At 42.7% G+C, this 17,379-nt stretch overlaps 1 protein-coding gene and 1 non-coding gene across 2 annotated transcripts; both read left to right on the forward strand.

The window, feature by feature from the left end:
• On the forward strand, positions 1-15,893 carry LOC146458339 (solute carrier family 53 member 1-like). Its single transcript, XM_085090626.1, has 10 exons — positions 1-325; positions 2,778-2,870; positions 3,080-3,161; positions 4,101-4,282; positions 11,349-11,528; positions 12,759-12,900; positions 13,462-13,656; positions 14,313-14,473; positions 15,003-15,136; positions 15,475-15,893. Exons 1-10 carry the CDS (start codon positions 215-217, stop codon positions 15,602-15,604), a joined length of 1,410 nt encoding a protein of 469 aa, XP_084946752.1. The 5' UTR covers positions 1-214; the 3' UTR covers positions 15,605-15,893.
• Positions 1,473-1,544, forward strand: Trnaa-ugc (transfer RNA alanine (anticodon UGC)). The gene has a single exon. It is a non-coding gene; the product is annotated as a tRNA-Ala (tRNA).
• Positions 15,894-17,379: the final 1,486 nt, after the last annotated feature.

Consider the following 17,379-nt stretch of genomic DNA (forward strand, 5'->3'; position numbering starts at 1 on the left):
AAGTGTTTTGTCTCTTCTCTAGCGCAATCGGTTCTTTTTGCGTCCTTTGTCTTCTTCTCTTCCCTTCTGTTTCTTTTACCTCGGTAATGATACAGAATCCGCCACAATTATAAATCCCAGGCTGTGTGTCTGCTCTGGGATGTTTGCGGCATAAACACTGTCTATGTTTTTCTTGTGATTTTGCTGGTCATTAAACGACGTGAATAAATCAACGATGCATTTCAAGGCACTTTTGACGGTTGTGCAGAGCTTGGACAACGATTCGGACGACGTTAAGCGGAGACGATGTCGGAATCGGTGCTACGACAAAGTTCAGACCTACGAGGTAAGTAATTTTGCTTGATCTTTTAGCAGATTTGTGTTGCCAGCTGATAGGTTTTAACGACCTACTCATCAACAGCAATCAGCTGCGCTATTTAAACACAGTCGTTGATAAATTTGAATATCAAAAGAGTTAGGCAGTTGCTTTTGTACATTTTTACTTCGTCACTTGGTTTTCTGCGTATCGAGATTCCCTTTTGCGAGCGCTTCAAAATTTGGCATTTAACCCTCGTTGCATGTGGTGCGCAATTGAGCATTACGTTGCTCAAATTCCCGATCTGTCACCCTCTAGCCTCTCAACTCCTTCGGCCTGTAATCTATTGTTTAGTTCGGGGATTTAAAGATTTATGCGCATTTTAATCATTTCTCGCCTCAAGAAGGATCAACAATATTATAAACGAGAATTGAAAAAAAATTGTCTCTGCACACGGATGATCGAACTTCTCCGATGTCGATGTAACAATCTACTCTCATCTGGGGGGTCCATCTGGGGCTGGTTTTATTTTCCAGTGCTCTTTCGAAGAGAAACACAGAATGGCACTCCCTTTCATAAACTCTCTTGGAATGGAGCCAGCACAGCTGAAGTCTTATTTTTCGAGATTCTACATGACAATTTTTCAGCGCCGGAAACTCACTTTTAGAAACGTCAGAGGGAAGTTCCTGCTTTCCTGGGCAGCCTTGCTGCCTTGCGCTATCTAATAGCTCACATAGTCATCCTTTTCTTTTGAATACGAGGGCCATGTCTTTCAATTTTAAAGTACTTCTTACATAACATGCGGGTTGACCTTAGAGCTGACCTTTCAAAGGATGCGAAGTGCGTGTATTGGACTCCGCGCCCGCGTTCTAGGTAGTAGTTCGCAAAAAGTTGCAGACCGCACGTTTTCAGTAAGGATAGATCATTGGAAAAAATCCACAGCGCTGACTGCACCGGTAAAATGTGTTTTGAAACACAAGGTATAGGTATCATATTTGTGTTGCTTAACACTTGGGAGGTAAACTGAAATTGTAACTTTAAACCATATAGATGATTTCTAAACAAGAAGCTACCGCATAAAGCAACGAAGGATTGTTTTATAAACGACAAGAAAAAATGTGTATATTTTATGCTGGTTGAATTCTCTCCTTTTGTTTCGCCCTCCATGTTATCTGTCGGGGGTGTAGCTCAGTGGTAGAGCGTCCGCTTTGCATGCGGAAGGTCCGGGGTTCGAAACCCCGCACCTCCACTCTTTTTTGCAAGAGTATGTTCTTATTAAATTTTTTTTATATATAGTTTGCTTTTTTATTTGCAATCGATTCACTTTTTCTTGTACAAATAGTTGTAAATGGACGCACAGCATTTTCCGGCTATAGTGACCAATTTGGCCACAGTTCTAATCATTTCCGATCATCCTGCGTAGCAGAAAAATAAAGGAGCGGCTTGGGAAGATATGTAACTCGAACGGCTTCTCGAGGCTGTAGTATTTGTTCTGAAGGTTAGGTAAACTGTATACGCAAACAGGACGTGATCTTGGAGGTAGACAGCGCGGGGGACGCCGGAAGCGCATATTCTTATTCTGCTCATTCTCGATTATCGATTTTCTTTCGCTTCGCGCGCCTGCCTGTCTCCGATCTCTCCCTGCGTCTGAGTCCAAGGATGTCTTTCGGGACAAAAAAGAACATTAAAAAAGAAAAGTAAAGGGAAGGGAAAGGAAGAACAGTTTCGATTTTTTTCGCTCCGACTATCTGCATCTGAGACCAAAGATTGCTTTTGGAACAACAACAAAACAAAGAAGAACAAAACAAAACAAAACATGAAAAAAAAAAAAAAAAAAAAGAAAAGGCAAGGAAAAATAGTTTCGATTTTCTTTTGCTCCGACTATCTGCATCTAAAGTCCAAGGATAGCTTTCGGGTCAAAAAAAAAAAAGAAAAACAGAAAAACGAAGAAGAAAAAGAAAAAGATATGAAAGGACTAGAAACGAAACATGTACTTTAAAGCATTTTCATGATGCATGATAATTACATAATAAAATACATAAAACTACAGCAGATTTTGAAAACAGTTTTATCCTGTTTTGTCCTGAAAACACTGAGTTTTAAACGATCTATTATTTCTCCTTAACCCTTCAACCTCTCATATCAAAGAACAAATTCTCCCATCTTGTCCCCATACTTTTCCTATAAAAGTATTGGGGAGAAGTTATTGAAATATCAAGAAAATTAACCTTGGGTGATCATATACTTAATTCTCATGACCTCAGGGGTTGAATAAGCATTGATTTTACAAGGAGAAATTTGATGCTGATCACTCGGTTAGGGCTTAAAGGGTTAAGCGCCCATGTGCGAGTTCATCGTTACGCTCACACGAAAAACAAGAATGTCAGAACCTTTCAATTTTAGTCGAAGCTGTTCCCGCGCCATTTTCTTTCCCGTTACAAAACACCGTTGAAACTCAAATACAGTATTTCTTTTTTATTAGGGTTGTGAAGCTGGAGATAATGTAACAGATGAGAGGTATCATCAGAAAGCTGAGTCCGAATGCGATGCACAAGAAATACAACAAAGTACTCAGGTATTACTGTTATTACAACAATCGATAGATAAGGCCGATCGTTTTAACCCTTAACATGGAGCTTCTCCTCGCTGTTCTTCATATATTACTTATGGTAGTAGTTGGGAGAATTTGTCTAAAAATCAAGACATTTCATCTTTGAGGCATAAAGGGTTAACTCTTTCAATCACCCATAATTGGCTAACACTTTCCTTTTGTTATGTTACCAGGACTACAAAATATGGCTGACGTATAGGCTTGGTCTTCTGAGCGGCATGTTCTTTGTTTTGTTTACCGTGTTGGTCATCGCAGGTAAGGAACGATTTTTGTGCCCCCGGCTGCCAAAAAAAATTCAGTTGAAAGAAGTGGTTATGCAGTTCATTTTTCGAGAAATCCTGTCAAAATGCCCTAAAAAACCCTGCTCCCGTTTGTTCAAAGAGCCGTTAAATCGCTATCCAACGGGAACTGAGTGGCTACATTTTATCTACTGGGTAGCGACTTATCCACTGGATAAAGTTATCTACTTTTGGAACAACTGGGACCTGATCTATGTGGCAAATACTCAGGGCCCAGTTGTTCAAAGCCCGATTAAACTAATCCTGGATTAACGTGAACTTTGATTCGAGTTTAATTACTAATCAATCAATAAAGATTCTTCCAAAAGACTTTTGCCCTTCGGTTTTGACTTAGGTTTTTCTTTACCTTTAGCTTGAAATTAGCCTTTAGAACCATTTTTAACGAGCGGGATGAAGACTACGATTAACTTTTAATCGTAGATTAGCGTTAATCGGCTTTCGAACTACCCGGCCCCGGTCTTTCCCTTTTTTCTGATCTGTTCGCCGCTCGGCTCGTTTTCTTCGCTTCGCAGCTCAGTGGTTTGAGAAGAAAGACTAAAAAACACGGCTGAGCCGGTCAATCCTTTAAACTAGCATCGTTCTGTTTTTGCTAGAATTAAAGCTTGGCTTGCTTTGACACAGCATCCAAATTAATTTCGCCTTTAGCACCCTTTATCAGACACCAACAAGACACTAAGGCTTTGATCTTAAAGTTTCGCTGACACAACAAACCTTACTTTAATTTGTTTGACTTCAAAGGTACATCGAACGCGCTTGAACTATCTTCTTGCTTTCCTTCAAGTTATGCAAAACAAAAACGCCTTTACGAACGGAAATTCGATATCAAGGGTATACAAGTAGTTGGCGCCATTGGTTGACTAGTAAATCGACCTATTTGTTTTCTTTACCAATACAGCAATTAAAGCCGACAATGATATCCAGTGGCAGCCCGCATTCCGTATGTACAGAGGACTCTTTCTGTTCATTCTGGAATTCTTTCTGTTTGGGATCAATCTGTATGGATGGCAGGCTGTTGGGATCAATAACGCACACATTTGTGACTTCAAGAACCTTCTCTGCCCCCTTCGAGTTCTGGAGGTAAGTACGTTTAGTCACCTGGGAAGGATATTGCCTAGTTCACAGGCCCCTCTCTGTCTTTCATCTCGGTCAATCCGTTTCGGGTCACGTGGTCCGAGCGAATAAGCATTCGCCTCGGTTGCTTCACCGAAATGAATTGATCGTGAGGACCTGGGAGAGAAATGCAAAACACAACTTTCTAAAATTGTGCTGGAAACGTCCTTAGTGCTATCTGGCCTGTTACAAGTTTTCTATGAAAAGAGAAAGAGAAAGATAACTCCACTCGTTTTTGCTGAAAAGTTCTGCGTGTGTTTTGTTACTAGTAACGTGTGTATAAAGATTTATCGCCCTTAAACAGTACCTGCCTAAGCTACCGTAAGTATGAAAATTCACTAATTTCGGAACTTTACGGCTTTTAACCCTTTAAGTCCTAACAGTGATCAACATCAAATTTCTCCTTGAAATATCAATGCTTATTCAACCCCTGAGGTCACTGATGAGAATTAAGGATATGATCACCCGAAGGTGAATTTTCTTGACATAGCGTTTGTAATGGAAACTTCCTTTAATGGCTAATTCGTTCCTCCGTTAAGGCTCAAAATCTAAGGCTTCACAATATATCACTATATCGATCTCTTAACTCCGCGCGCTTCTCTATTGCTATTCGAGTCCTGTTTCGCAATGTTCTTTCTTATGTCTAGGCCAATCTTAAAACAATCAAAATACATGGATCGGATATCACAAAAGTAATTAAGGTTCGCTTTTCACATCCGGTTGGTTAACAATTGATCAAGTTCAAAGTTCTTCATTAACTATTTCAATCTTTCGTCAAGTTCCAGTTCAAAGTTCATTTTCTCGACACTCCCCCCTTGACCAACCGCTCACTGTTGGTCAACAAGTCTCCTGATTACGTCGGCAGTAGCTGCTGCTGCCCGTCTTGGTGGTCTCGAGGTTTCGGAACGAGGATTGGGTTCTTGGACAACTCCGACTTGCTCTTGTGCAGGTGTGTTTCCTGTGTTCACTTCTAGTGGGAAAAGCTTCTGAATCGGCCTCCGTATCCTTGAGTGCTTTCCTTTCTTACTTGTCACTCGCAATAACGCACCTCGCTCGTAACCATCGCTACTCTCAATCACCTCTATCACTTCTCCTAATCTCCAGTTACTTCGTGAAGTGTCCTCATGGACCAAAACCACGTCACCAGTCTTGATCTCTCTGTCCTGAACTCCCTTTGGGCTGCAACGATGAAATTCTCTCAGGCCCACAAGGTACTCGTTTTTCCAGCGTTTCCAAAAATGTTCCAGGAGTTTACTGAGGTATAGTGCCCTTCGTTGCAGTTTGGATACAGGTTCTTCATCATCGCTTAGCTGGTCGTTATCCGGTAGAGTGGCTAAACGTCTTCCGATCACTAAGTGTGAGGGTGTAAGTGGGTTGTCTGTGACTTCAGGGTAGATGTACGTAAGAGGTCGTGAGTTTAGCACTCCCTCCACTTCTGTCAGAACAGTGAGGAGTTCTTCATATGTCAGCTGTGCCTTTCCTAAGACTTTGCGGAGACTCCTCTTTACTAGCTGTACCATACGCTCATAGTATCCCCCCCACCAGGGGGCCTTCTCCAGAATAAAGAGCCAGGCTATGCCGTGGTTTGCGGCATAATCTTGGGTCTTCTTGTCTTGAAATAACTGGACAAGGTCTCTGTTGGCTTTCTTGAATGTTTTGGCGTTGTCGGACGTTATGGAGGCTGGTGTTCCTCGCCTGGCTGTGAATCTTCGTAGACACCTTATGAATGCTTCTGATGACAGGTCTGGGGTAAGTTCCAGATGCAAGGCTCTTGAAGTGGCACATGTGAAGAGACAAATATAAACTTTCTTCATCTGTTTGGCTGCACCGCTCCCAGTTTTCACGAATAAGGGGCCGGCGAAATCTACTCCTACGTGTGTGAACGCAGAGGTGGCGGTGACCCTTGATTCAGGCAGATCGCCGCTCGGTGGCGGTGTGTAAGGCCTTCCTTCCAATTTCCTGCATACGACACAGTGGTGAAGGATCTTCTTGACAAGCTGTCTTCCCTTCGGAATCCAGTATTCACTTCTCAATTCTGTGAGTGTTTCTTTGACTCCTCCATGTTTCACTTTTCTGTGGCAGGCTTCAACAATCAATTTCGTCACGTGATGTCTTCTTGGCAACAGGATAGGGTAACGTGTTGCGGCATGCAGTTGTGCGTTTCCGAGTCGACCTTTACTCTTGATAACGTTGTCTTCGTCATTGAACAATCCAAGTTGAAGCTTAAGGTTGTCTAAATTCTTCTCATTCTTCAAGGTTTCTTGTAAACTGCGGATCCATAGACACTTTGCTTCATCAATCTCTTCCGCTGTTAGGCTTGGCTCTGTATTCTGAGGCTCTCTCTTTCGGTTTCTCGAAGACTTCAAATTTCTAATGAACTTTAGGCAGAAGGCTGTCACTCTGAATAGTTTCATGACATCACTGAATCGTTCGCAGTCGATGTCGTCGGTAAACTTCACAGGCTTGTTCGGTGTAGGCTCTTTGGTCAGGCTAACAAGGCTACTTGTATTTGTCACAATCTCTGGGCTCCGTTTCATTGGTTTGACTTCTTTCTTGCACTCTTCTGAAAGATCTTCTTCGTTCGATACTCCGGACTTCGGGTAGTGCTTTGAGGAACCCTTAAGCCAAGCAGGACCTTCCCACCACAGGCTGTTACTCACTAGTTCGGATGCTGGACATCCTCTGGACCCGACGTCAGCGGGGTTCTCGACTCCGGGGCAGTGGCGCCAGCTCTTTACATCGGTCAACTTTTGGATCTCGTCTACTCTGTTTTGAACGAACTGCTTGAAGTCCTTGTTGGCCTGGATCCAATAAAACACGGTGATGCTGTCAGTCCAGCAGAAGACTTCTTCGATGTTAATTACTTGTGACAAGGCTTCTCGTGCGGTTGCGACCAGGCGTGCTAGGATGAGTGCGGCAAGTAGTTCAAGTCTTGGAATAGTCATGGGCGACGAGGGCGTGACTCGCGTCTTGGACGCTACAAGGCTGGTCCTGTATCCTTCTTCGGTTTCAATGCACAAGTAACAACTGCACAGTAGGCTTCTTTAGAGGCGTCTCCAAAACCATGCAGGGAGGCTGACTTGACCTTCTTTCTCTCGCCCGGAAAGTAGTAGCGGCTTACGCTTATCTGATTGACCTTTTCCATGTCGTTCATCCACTTCTGGAGGTAATGCTGCTGGTGTTGAGGGATGGGACTGTCCCATTCGCATTTGTCTAGGCACAGTTTTTGTAACAGCATTCGAAGCCCAACCATCACCGGTGAAATAAGTCCCAGTGGATCAAACAATTTAGCTGCGATTCGGAGAATGTTTCGCTTGGTAGGTTCCAGATTTCTGGCGAATTCCACAACTTTGTTTAGCTTCATGATAAAGATGTCTTCCTCCAAGTTCCAATTAGTTCCAAGCACTTTATGCTCCTTAGTCGGGTCAATCTCATCTAAGCCACCAACGGAGAGTTTTGCGAAAGACTGGTCTTCGTTCGAGGGTGACTCTTGCTCTTTAAGGCGTTCCTTTTTGAGGCGATCAAGGGTGATTTTCTCAATAACTTCTTTCTTGTTTGAGGCCCATTTTCTCAGGTTAAATCCTCCGGCTGCGAAGCAGGCGTTCGTTGTGTTGTAGAGAGCGTAGGCTTCGTCATCGTCTTCGCCGCCAGACGTCCAATCGTCGACATATAGGCCTTCTAATGTGTTGCGTGCTACGTCTGGATCGTTCTCGTAGTACTTGGTAACATGATGTTTAAGGGTGGCGTTCAGCAGGAAAGGCGAACAGTTCATTCCGAAGATCACTCTACAGAAACGATAGATCAGGACGTTTGGATCTTCACTGTTGATGTCATCGATCCACAGGAATCGCATGAGGTCTCTTTGTTGCTCGTTCACCTCTATGTTAAGAAAGGCTTTCTGGATGTCTGCAACTAATCCCACCTTATGGGCCCTGAAGCGCATTAGTATGTCGGCAATCCCTGCGGTCAGCGGTGGACCAGTATAAACGCAATCGTTCAGCGAGGGACAGCTTGGGTTCACCTTTGCGCTTGCATCGAAAACAACCCTTAATTTGGTTGTTAAGGCGTCACTTCTTAAGACAGCTTGATGGGGTAGGTAATGGATGTCGCGTGACAGTTCTTCTTTCTCGTCCACCAGTTCTATGATGTTCTCACGAAGTTGGTCTTCAAATACTTGGTTGTATTCTCTTAAGATTGAAGGTTCCTTTCGTAAACGTCGCATCAGAGAGTTTAACCTGACGAGGCTAAGGTCATAATTGTCAGGAAGGAGATCTCGCTTCTCTTTCAGGGGAAGCGTCACGCAATAACGCCCGTTTGCAAATGATATGTTCTCCAGAAACGTTTCGTGCACAGTCTCTTTGTCTCGAATTCCAATGGAGTCCAGGTCCCAAAGACGACAGAGTAATTCCTCCGTTCGGGGACTTTCGTGTTTTGGTTCAGCGGCAACTTTAAGAACATGTGTTGAAACGAAATTAACGCTTGAAAGTCGCGGATTTTTGCTCTCTCCAGAGACTGGACCAGACAATACCCATCCTAGAATGGTACAACTTGCCACAGGACCTTCACCGTTTTCTCCACGTTTTGTCGCGCCAGTGAAAAACGACCACATGAAATCCGCTCCTATCAGTAAATCTATCTCCAATTCTTCGTTTCCATGTACACCATCGGCCAATTCGATATCTCTTAGATAGGCAAATCGTTTTATCGCAGTGTCAATCTCTTGATTTCCGATCGGCGCACAAATTGTCGGCACTACAAAGCATTCAATTTCTTTCGATGACAACTTGTTTGTATTTCCAACGCTGACTTTTATCTTTTCACACGCAGTTGGTTGGCCAGTGACGTCAGTTCCAAAGGTTTTTATCAAAAGAGACTCTTTGCTGATCGTTGGCAAGCTCAACTGGTCACGCACGCGTTGTGTTACGTAACTCTTCTGGCTCCCTGAATCGAAGATTAATCTGGCTTTAATTCCGTTCGAGGCTGTTGTACTTCCATTTTGTATCAGGGCTAAGGCGGTCTGAAGTAACACTGAATCTTGCGATCCCACGTGAAAGGTACTTGCTTGCACAGGAGGAGGCTGTCGGTTTGCGGCATTTCCGTTGTCGCTGTTGTTTTGGCCATTTACCCTGGTTTCCTTTTTCATGACTCTTTCTGGAGTTTCGATTTCGCAAAGGCTAACATGATGCCTACCAGAACATTTAAAACAGGCAATTTTCGATTGGCAATCTTTTGCAAGGTGGCTTCTTCTAAGGCAAACGAAGCACCGTCCCTGCTTTTTCAGAGATTCTCTTCTTGCGGCTTTGCTAGTCACGACGTGACAGCTCGCTGTCGGGTGTAGCTGTTTACAAAATGTACAATGCGTTGTACTTGAAGGCGTGTTTTCTGTGAATAATGCCGACGCGCTTGTTGGCTCTCGTTTTCCACTCCTTCGATCATCTGGACTGTATGATTTCTCTTTCGTGGTAAGGGCCGGTACTCCCTGACATCTTTCCCTGTTCTCGACTTCGTTTCGCAGAAGTTGCAGTATTTCAGTAAGATTCCATTCTCCATCCTTGATTTCACGGCCCACCAAAAGGCGAATATCGTCGGGAATTTTGGACATCAGTACGGGAACCAAAAAACTTCCATACGTTTCTGCAGGCACATCTAAAGCTTGTAATCCCCTTACGTGGGCTTCGATTTTGTCGAAGGTTTCTCTCAGTTTTCGAGTGTCCGATGTGTTTTGTAAAGGCGTCAACTTTAGGAAGCTATCCATGTGACTACTTATAATTACTTGCTTGTTCCCGAATCGCTTCGTTAGAAGGTCAATGGCTGCGCTGTAATTATCACTCGTTAAAGGTAGACCGGCGATTGTAGAGGCTGCAGATCCGTGTAAAAGGCTTCTTAAGTAGTTGAATTTATCGATCTTGTGTAATTCGGGATTTTCGTGGACTGCGCTCCTAAAGCTATCCCAAAAGGTAAGCCACTGGCTTGGATCCCCATAGAAATTCTTCAAAGTAAGTCGAGGCAGTTTCGCGTGCTTGTTTGCAATGGCTGGGCCTTGTGATGCTTGGCTTGGCGACGGAGCACCATGCTCATGGCTGTCTTTTCGTGACAACACGCTTTCAATTTCGACAACAATCTCCAATATCTTTTCACTGAAGACACCAGCTTCTTCGATCTCTTCTTCAATCGCTTTCTCGTCATCTAGGGTGTCTAAAATATCGGCGTCCAAACTATGAATAGTTTCTAGTCGATCTTGAAGCGACATTTTCAGTTGTTTCAGCTTGTTTTCTAAAGACGGATCGTAGTTTTTCACGATTTCTTCTGCTTTGGCCATCAGCTTCGTTGCGTACGAGCGATGCCCCTGTCGTGATTTTTTCTTCTTCGTCATGTTATCCAATGTTATCCGGCTCGAGGCGGACCATGTAATGGAAACTTCCTTTAATGGCTAATTCGTTCCTCCGTTAAGGCTCAAAATCTAAGGCTTCACAATATATCACTATATCGATCTCTTAACTCCGCGCGCTTCTCTATTGCTATTCGAGTCCTGTTTCGCAATGTTCTTTCTTATGTCTAGGCCAATCTTAAAACAATCAAAATACATGGATCGGATATCACAAAAGTAATTAAGGTTCGCTTTTCACATCCGGTTGGTTAACAATTGATCAAGTTCAAAGTTCTTCATTAACTATTTCAATCTTTCGTCAAGTTCCAGTTCAAAGTTCATTTTCTCGACAGCGTTCGACTTACAAAGAACGCACTCCTAATACAGATTGAAGTCGAGATTGTATGGGACAATCAACGAATGAATGGATCTTGGGAGTCGTATCTGGCATCCCCCGTAGATTTTGCAGGGGCGGATGACATCATCAACTTGGCAAAGGAGAGAGAACCCAGTAACATCGGCCGCACTCCCTAATCTTTGATTATTACTAGTTTTATAAGAAAAATATAGAGACAAGATGGGAGAGTTTGTTCTTTGATTTTAGGACTTAAAGGGTTAAAGCTGCCATTTCTAATCGCTTCCTTATTTTTCTTTTCGTCTCAACAGATGGCCATATTTTTTGCCGTTGTGTGGGGCGCAAGTGCGGTAACGTTCCTTTTCTCTGATCAGTTTGGAATTCCTCACTATGCACATCCCTTGGCGCTGAGTTGCTTTTTCCTGGTGTTCCTCATCAACACGCTGAACATTTGTTTCAGAAACTGCAGATTCTGGCTTCTGCGAGCATTAGTAAGTTGAATGCCTTCTCCCGGTTTCTTATGCGTTTCTTTTGAAGTTTCTATACCTGTCGACTCTCACGCCTAAAGCGTGAGTCTCACGCCCGCGGGGATTTTCGAAACGTCTTTGGGAATCTTCGGGCGTGTTCGGAAGTCTTCGGAAATCTTCGTAAATCTTCGGATATAGTCGTGTCGTCTTCAAAAATCCAGGCACTCCCAGGATAGAAATCTCACGTCTTTTATTTAGTCAGAAAAAGTTGGCAGGTAAAAGATTCTAGTTTAAACTTGTCTCCCTTCGAAATTTTCAACCTTAATGTTTCAATATCTAGTTTGTTGGTTGTACCATGCAATTCGCCAGTTTGCAAATTTGTCCTTTTTTCTGCCGGTTTACAAACGTAGACAACTGAACAACAAAGAAATTTTATTAAGAAAAGAACGAATACAGTTACACTACCCTGCAGATAGCTGAATAAGTGAATAAACATCGCAGTTATGTAAGTAACTTAAAATAAGCAGTTGCGAAAAAAAAAAAGCCTGAAAAAAATTCTGGTCATTCTGTGAATTCTTAATATAGCCGTCGAGGCGAAGTGATCTGCGAGACAAAATACATGTATGTAAACTTCGGATGAAGGAATGAATAAGCAAATGACCATCGCATTTATTTACGCATCTTAAGTAGTTGCTATTCATGGCGAGTTAGTTAAATCGTTTTATCATACGATGTATTTTTTTCTTCCTTTTCATTGGCCGAGAGCAAACCACTTGACCTGCAAATAACTACCTACAGATAATGGTTTGCTCATGCGCAATACCGTCCAACAGTGTTTTACTGCAAATAATATTCTGCTCAAGCGTAATTGAAACCCTGAGCAAAATAATCGCGAAAAACAAACTTGGTGATCGAATGATAAAACAATTATTGAACTCGGTTGTTGCAAAATATCGTGATTTGTTAGTGTCTCGCAGATCAATTATTAGCCTCAGCCTTCGGCTTCGGCAAATAATTGATCTGCTCGCCACTGACAAATCACGATATTTTGCTCAACCTCGTCCAATAATTGTTAAATGTTTCTGATATACAAACAAAAAAATCAAAGGCGTTCATTAAATTAAGCTTATGTTTTCGGAAAAAAGAGGGAAAGGGAGGCAATAAAAATAACTAAGATTACAGCGAGAGGGCAAAGACCTGGCCGCCACGTAAACACTTCTTGACGAAATGCTTTACGCTGTTTTTGTTTTACAGTGGAGAGTATTGACTGCGCCGTTCCATCACGTGGCATTTGCTGACTTCTGGCTCGCTGATCAGTTAAACAGTCTCGTGGTTGCTATACTTGACATGGAGTACTTGTCTTGCTTCTACGCGCTAGATTACTATTCAGTTCAAGGTGAGCAATCCATGCCGTTAAACACAATCGTTGTGGCTTAATTATCATGTCGCCTTACGATTTAACTGTCCAGAATACTCTTTACACTTCGTATCTAACTGGACACAATTGAACTAATACAACAACGTTCTGTCCGGCATGTTTGTAACACGAACCTTTTTTTTTTGATAATAGATTGTACTTTGATAAAAAATAGTAAAAAAGTCCTTTGAATGGACCTGCTGTTCCCGGCGCAATTGTCTTTGGGTTGCATGTTTCCCGTGTTTGGCGAGGGACACGTGATGCCCTCATGGCGCCCTCGTGGCGCGTAGCTGGCGTGATAGACATGCTAACCTGATTTACAGGCTTTTCGGCTCCCATCCCCTCCCCCCTCCCCTTGAGAAGACCTGATACTCAGATTGTAGACATGCAGGGCTGCCCTTGCCCGCCGAGGAGCCTCTGCCGACCGAGGTTATACCCCCCCCCCCACCCCCTCCGTCCCTAAAAGCCTGATACTGAAGGTTAAGGTTATATCGATTTTAGTCACTAATGGTGTTCTCCTTTATTTTCTACTTTTCGCAGATCGCAATCAATGTGGTAGCAAACTTTACGGTCTTAGACCGCTAATTGCTTGTCTTCCTGCTTGGTGGCGCTTTGCGCAGAGTCTGCGTAGATACGATGACACAAAGCAGAAGTTTCCACACCTTGCCAATGCAGGGAAATACTCCACAACGTTTTTCGTTGTCTTCTTTTCATCAGTGGCAACAACTAACAAAGGTATGACTGTACTGTATTTGAACAGTGTTTCACATGACGCATTTGATACAAGCACAGCGCAATCGCAACCCAGGAACACTCAAGAAAAAATCTTTTGAGAATCTCCAAAATTTGTAGGAAATAGAAGCCATTACCCGAATTTTGAAAACTGCAAATCTTAGTTGACTTATTTTCATACGAGAAACATACTTTCAGTAAAGAACACGATATACCCTTGAAACACTTGAACTCAACAATCCACACTCTCCCCTACTGATTCTTGTACTATCTACTGGTAATAATCAAAGATAGGTTGAGGGAGTGCGTTCATTCGATCCCAGATTCTCTCTCTCCGTTACCAAGTTGGTGATGACGTCATCCGCCCCTGCAAAATCTGCGGGGGATGCCAGATACGCGTCCCAAGATCCATTCATTCAATCAACGTTGTCCCATACAATCTCGACTCTAATCTGTATCAGGGGCGCGTTTTTTCTACGTCGAACGCAATTAGCCAGGGCCATAAAAACTCTAGTTTGCTGCAAAGTAAGATTGAACAATTGAGGGAATAATGTCTGTCGACAAACTGTTTCGAGTTGATGCTTTACCTTGAAATGATTCTCGAGGAAGTCTTTTCTTTACGTTGAAATACAGCTAACGTTATGCCCTTTTTCCAACAGAGAGAACAGGCAAACAAGAAGTGGACTTCTACTTCTTTTCTTGGATCTTCTCTGCGTTTGTAAGCACGTGTTATACGTACATCTGGGACGTTAAGATGGACTGGGGATTATTGGATCCTAATCATGGATATTTGAGAGCAAAGCTGCTCTTTAAACACTTGGTAAGGAACAGTTGAAAATTTAAGTGAAAGCTATCAAACAATACTTTACGTGCACTTTGTCACAGTAGTACTATTCTTTATGAATGTTACAAGGTCCTGAGTCTATGTGTGAAATGTTTAGATAAAACGAGTATGTCCCTGTGGTGCTGTTTATTATGTGTACAAGGTGGTTATAATAAGCAATTTCCGAGTTGCTTTGAACCTCATTATGAAAGCGAGGCTAAGTGTAAAGTTATTATTATGAAAATTTGTTTTCATTCATATGCAAACAAAACTAATTTTCATATGAATAGCTTTACATTTTGCCTTGCTTTCATAGTGAGGTTCACAACAACTCGGAAATGGCCTATTTCAGTTGAGCCTGTGGTTATGGTTTGACCATTCAAATGAAAGCTTAATAAGCAGTACTTTCCTGTGGTGTTTAGTTTTACTTACGTTTAATTATGCTACTGACTGAAAGTAAGTTAAAATGATTAAGCCCGCACCTCCCGAATGTTTTAGTGAGTATTTCTTCTTGTTCTTTGCACAGGGTTTCTATTACTTTGCTTTGGTTAGTGACCTGTTCCTCCGCTTGTCATGGATTCTAACTGTGTCAGTTGGCGAAGCAGGACTTTTTCATTCTGAAATATTAACAGCTTTACTGGCTGTACTGGAAGTCTTCAGGTAAAAAAGCTTTCCTTCATTCTCCGCGTAAGTTTTTCTCTAGATCGCAAAATGATCGTATCTTTTTACGCATTCGTCGGCCATACGAACGTGTGTGATCTTGAAGCGATAATTAAGTCTGGAACGAGCGAGAAATGGGGGGAGATGCCGAGGACGCGTGAGACTCGCGCGCGTGAATTCGCGCTTTCGATACTTCGCACCTCGCGAATTCACGCTTTCGGTGACTCGTGTTTCCCACTGTGAATTCCAACTCTTAAACAACGTGCTCTCCACTCAGGCCCAAGATATTCAATTCCATGAATAAGTTGTCAAGTATTTACGACTACGTTCTTTTGCAGGCGATTCATATGGAATTTTCTGCGCGTGGAAAATGAACATTTGAGCCGACTACAGGGCGCAAATGACCACAGCCAAGAGGAACTAAGGGAATACGACGATGATGCAGAATCCCAAGAGAGCGAAGAATGATCGGGATCACCGAAAATTGCCGAAGACTTCACGAGAGGCTCGAGAGGCAGTCTTCACAGAATACAGACGTGAAGCAAGCTCTCGCGGCATCTTGACGAGTTCTGGTGGACAATTACATGTAAATTGCGGCGTCAGGAATTGATCTTGTAGAACGTTCCAGTTGTTATGATAAATTGAATTAAAAATAAAGAAATTAGTGCTTTGGTACTGGGTAAAATGATTCTATTTCAACTACTATCGGAGAAAATTGTATAAATTTTTGCAAATAAATCTTAAATTATCATTTTGAGATTTGTGACTTCTTTTATTTAAGTAGCAATTCAGTGTGGAAACGACTAAAACAACAACAACAACAAAAAAAAAAAAAAAAAGCAAGCAAACACCCAACCCCGTTTCTCGGTGACCACACTAAAATGGTGGTCTCTTATTGCTCGGCGACGTGAAACGAAATCCCGAGGATGTAACGAACCCTGACGATGTTCGGCCTCCATGCGATGCATTTCTTCTGGAGGCGACCTGCACCGTTTGCAACGTTGTACACGGTTGGTCGAGAGAATAAAAAAAGGAACAGCAGAACAATGCTCCCAACCCTAAAAAACAATGCAGCTGCAGGTTTTCAGGGTCCAGTGAAAATAGAGCTTTTGAAAGGTGCAGGTCTAGTGTTTCATCATAGCTAGCGTTGTATGGGTGAGAAGCGATTACAAGGTTAGTCTGAAATGTCAGCCGTCTCCTCCCCCTAACCCACAGGGGCTGTGGGTTAGGGAGAGGAGACGGCTGACATTTCAGACTATTATAAGGTGCCAGAAGCGCCTTTCTATTCACCTGACTTTCAGGACGTCCTGGGGAGCGGGGACTGGTATGCAGCCAGGCTACTATAAAGGCCAAGGCTTCTTAACCTGTTCACAGACCTTCCATTTTCTTAAACTAGATCGTGGACTGCGCGGGAATATGAATGCGAAGTAGCCTCACTTACAACGTAACGGTCAGACTAGGGATGTAAATCGTCTTGAGACGTTTCTACATTCTGGACGTATGTCATATGTGCGCTATAGATTAAAAAAAAAAAAAAAAACAGCAGATGAGGGGAGGTGTAAATCGGGCAAGCGGAAAGCGCTTTGTTCCCATATTGAATCTCCTCACTTTTCCGCCCCTCTCCCGGCCATTTGGTTCCCTCTAGGAAGGTTGGGTGGGGCGTGGAGCTCCTTTATTCCGCTTGTGACTAAATAAGCAAAATGAAACTGTGAATCGAACATGATCGCAATTATAAAAAAAGATAGCAAGAACCTACAAGAAATTTTCGCCAGAAAATGCAAAGCATAGATTATGCTTGCCGCCTGGAAAAGATGAAACCACACAGTTCTGTTTTTATTTTTCCGTTTCAAAACGCTTGTGACAATTGTTGGCATAAAGGTACAAGAAAGGGCAAAATGTTTTGTTTCAGATATGTGCATGAAAGGTTCAACATTCCTGTAAAAGTTGGTAAGTCGAAGGGTAGGGGTTGAGCCTCGCCGTATGAAGCTTTTACATCGAAATACACTCCTTCCTCCGTTAGTCTGCGAGAGGAGACAACTTTTCCGGCTTTTATTCCACGCGGCTCTTGACGGCTACCCCTCCGGAAATTTAGGCAAGCATAGAAGGACCCTTTAAACATTTTGAAACTGTTGGTTGTATTGATGATATTTGTATTGACAATATTTCCCCTATTAAACATATGCATTTTCTATTAATATCGAGTTTCGAAAGGAAGTCAAATTGACTGATTTGTACTATGACTT

The sequence above is a fragment of the Pavona decussata genome, unplaced genomic scaffold, assembly GCF_977016875.1.
Source record: "Pavona decussata unplaced genomic scaffold, jaPavDecu1.1 SCAFFOLD_233, whole genome shotgun sequence".
NCBI classification, from domain to species: Eukaryota; Metazoa; Cnidaria; class Anthozoa; order Scleractinia; family Agariciidae; genus Pavona; species Pavona decussata.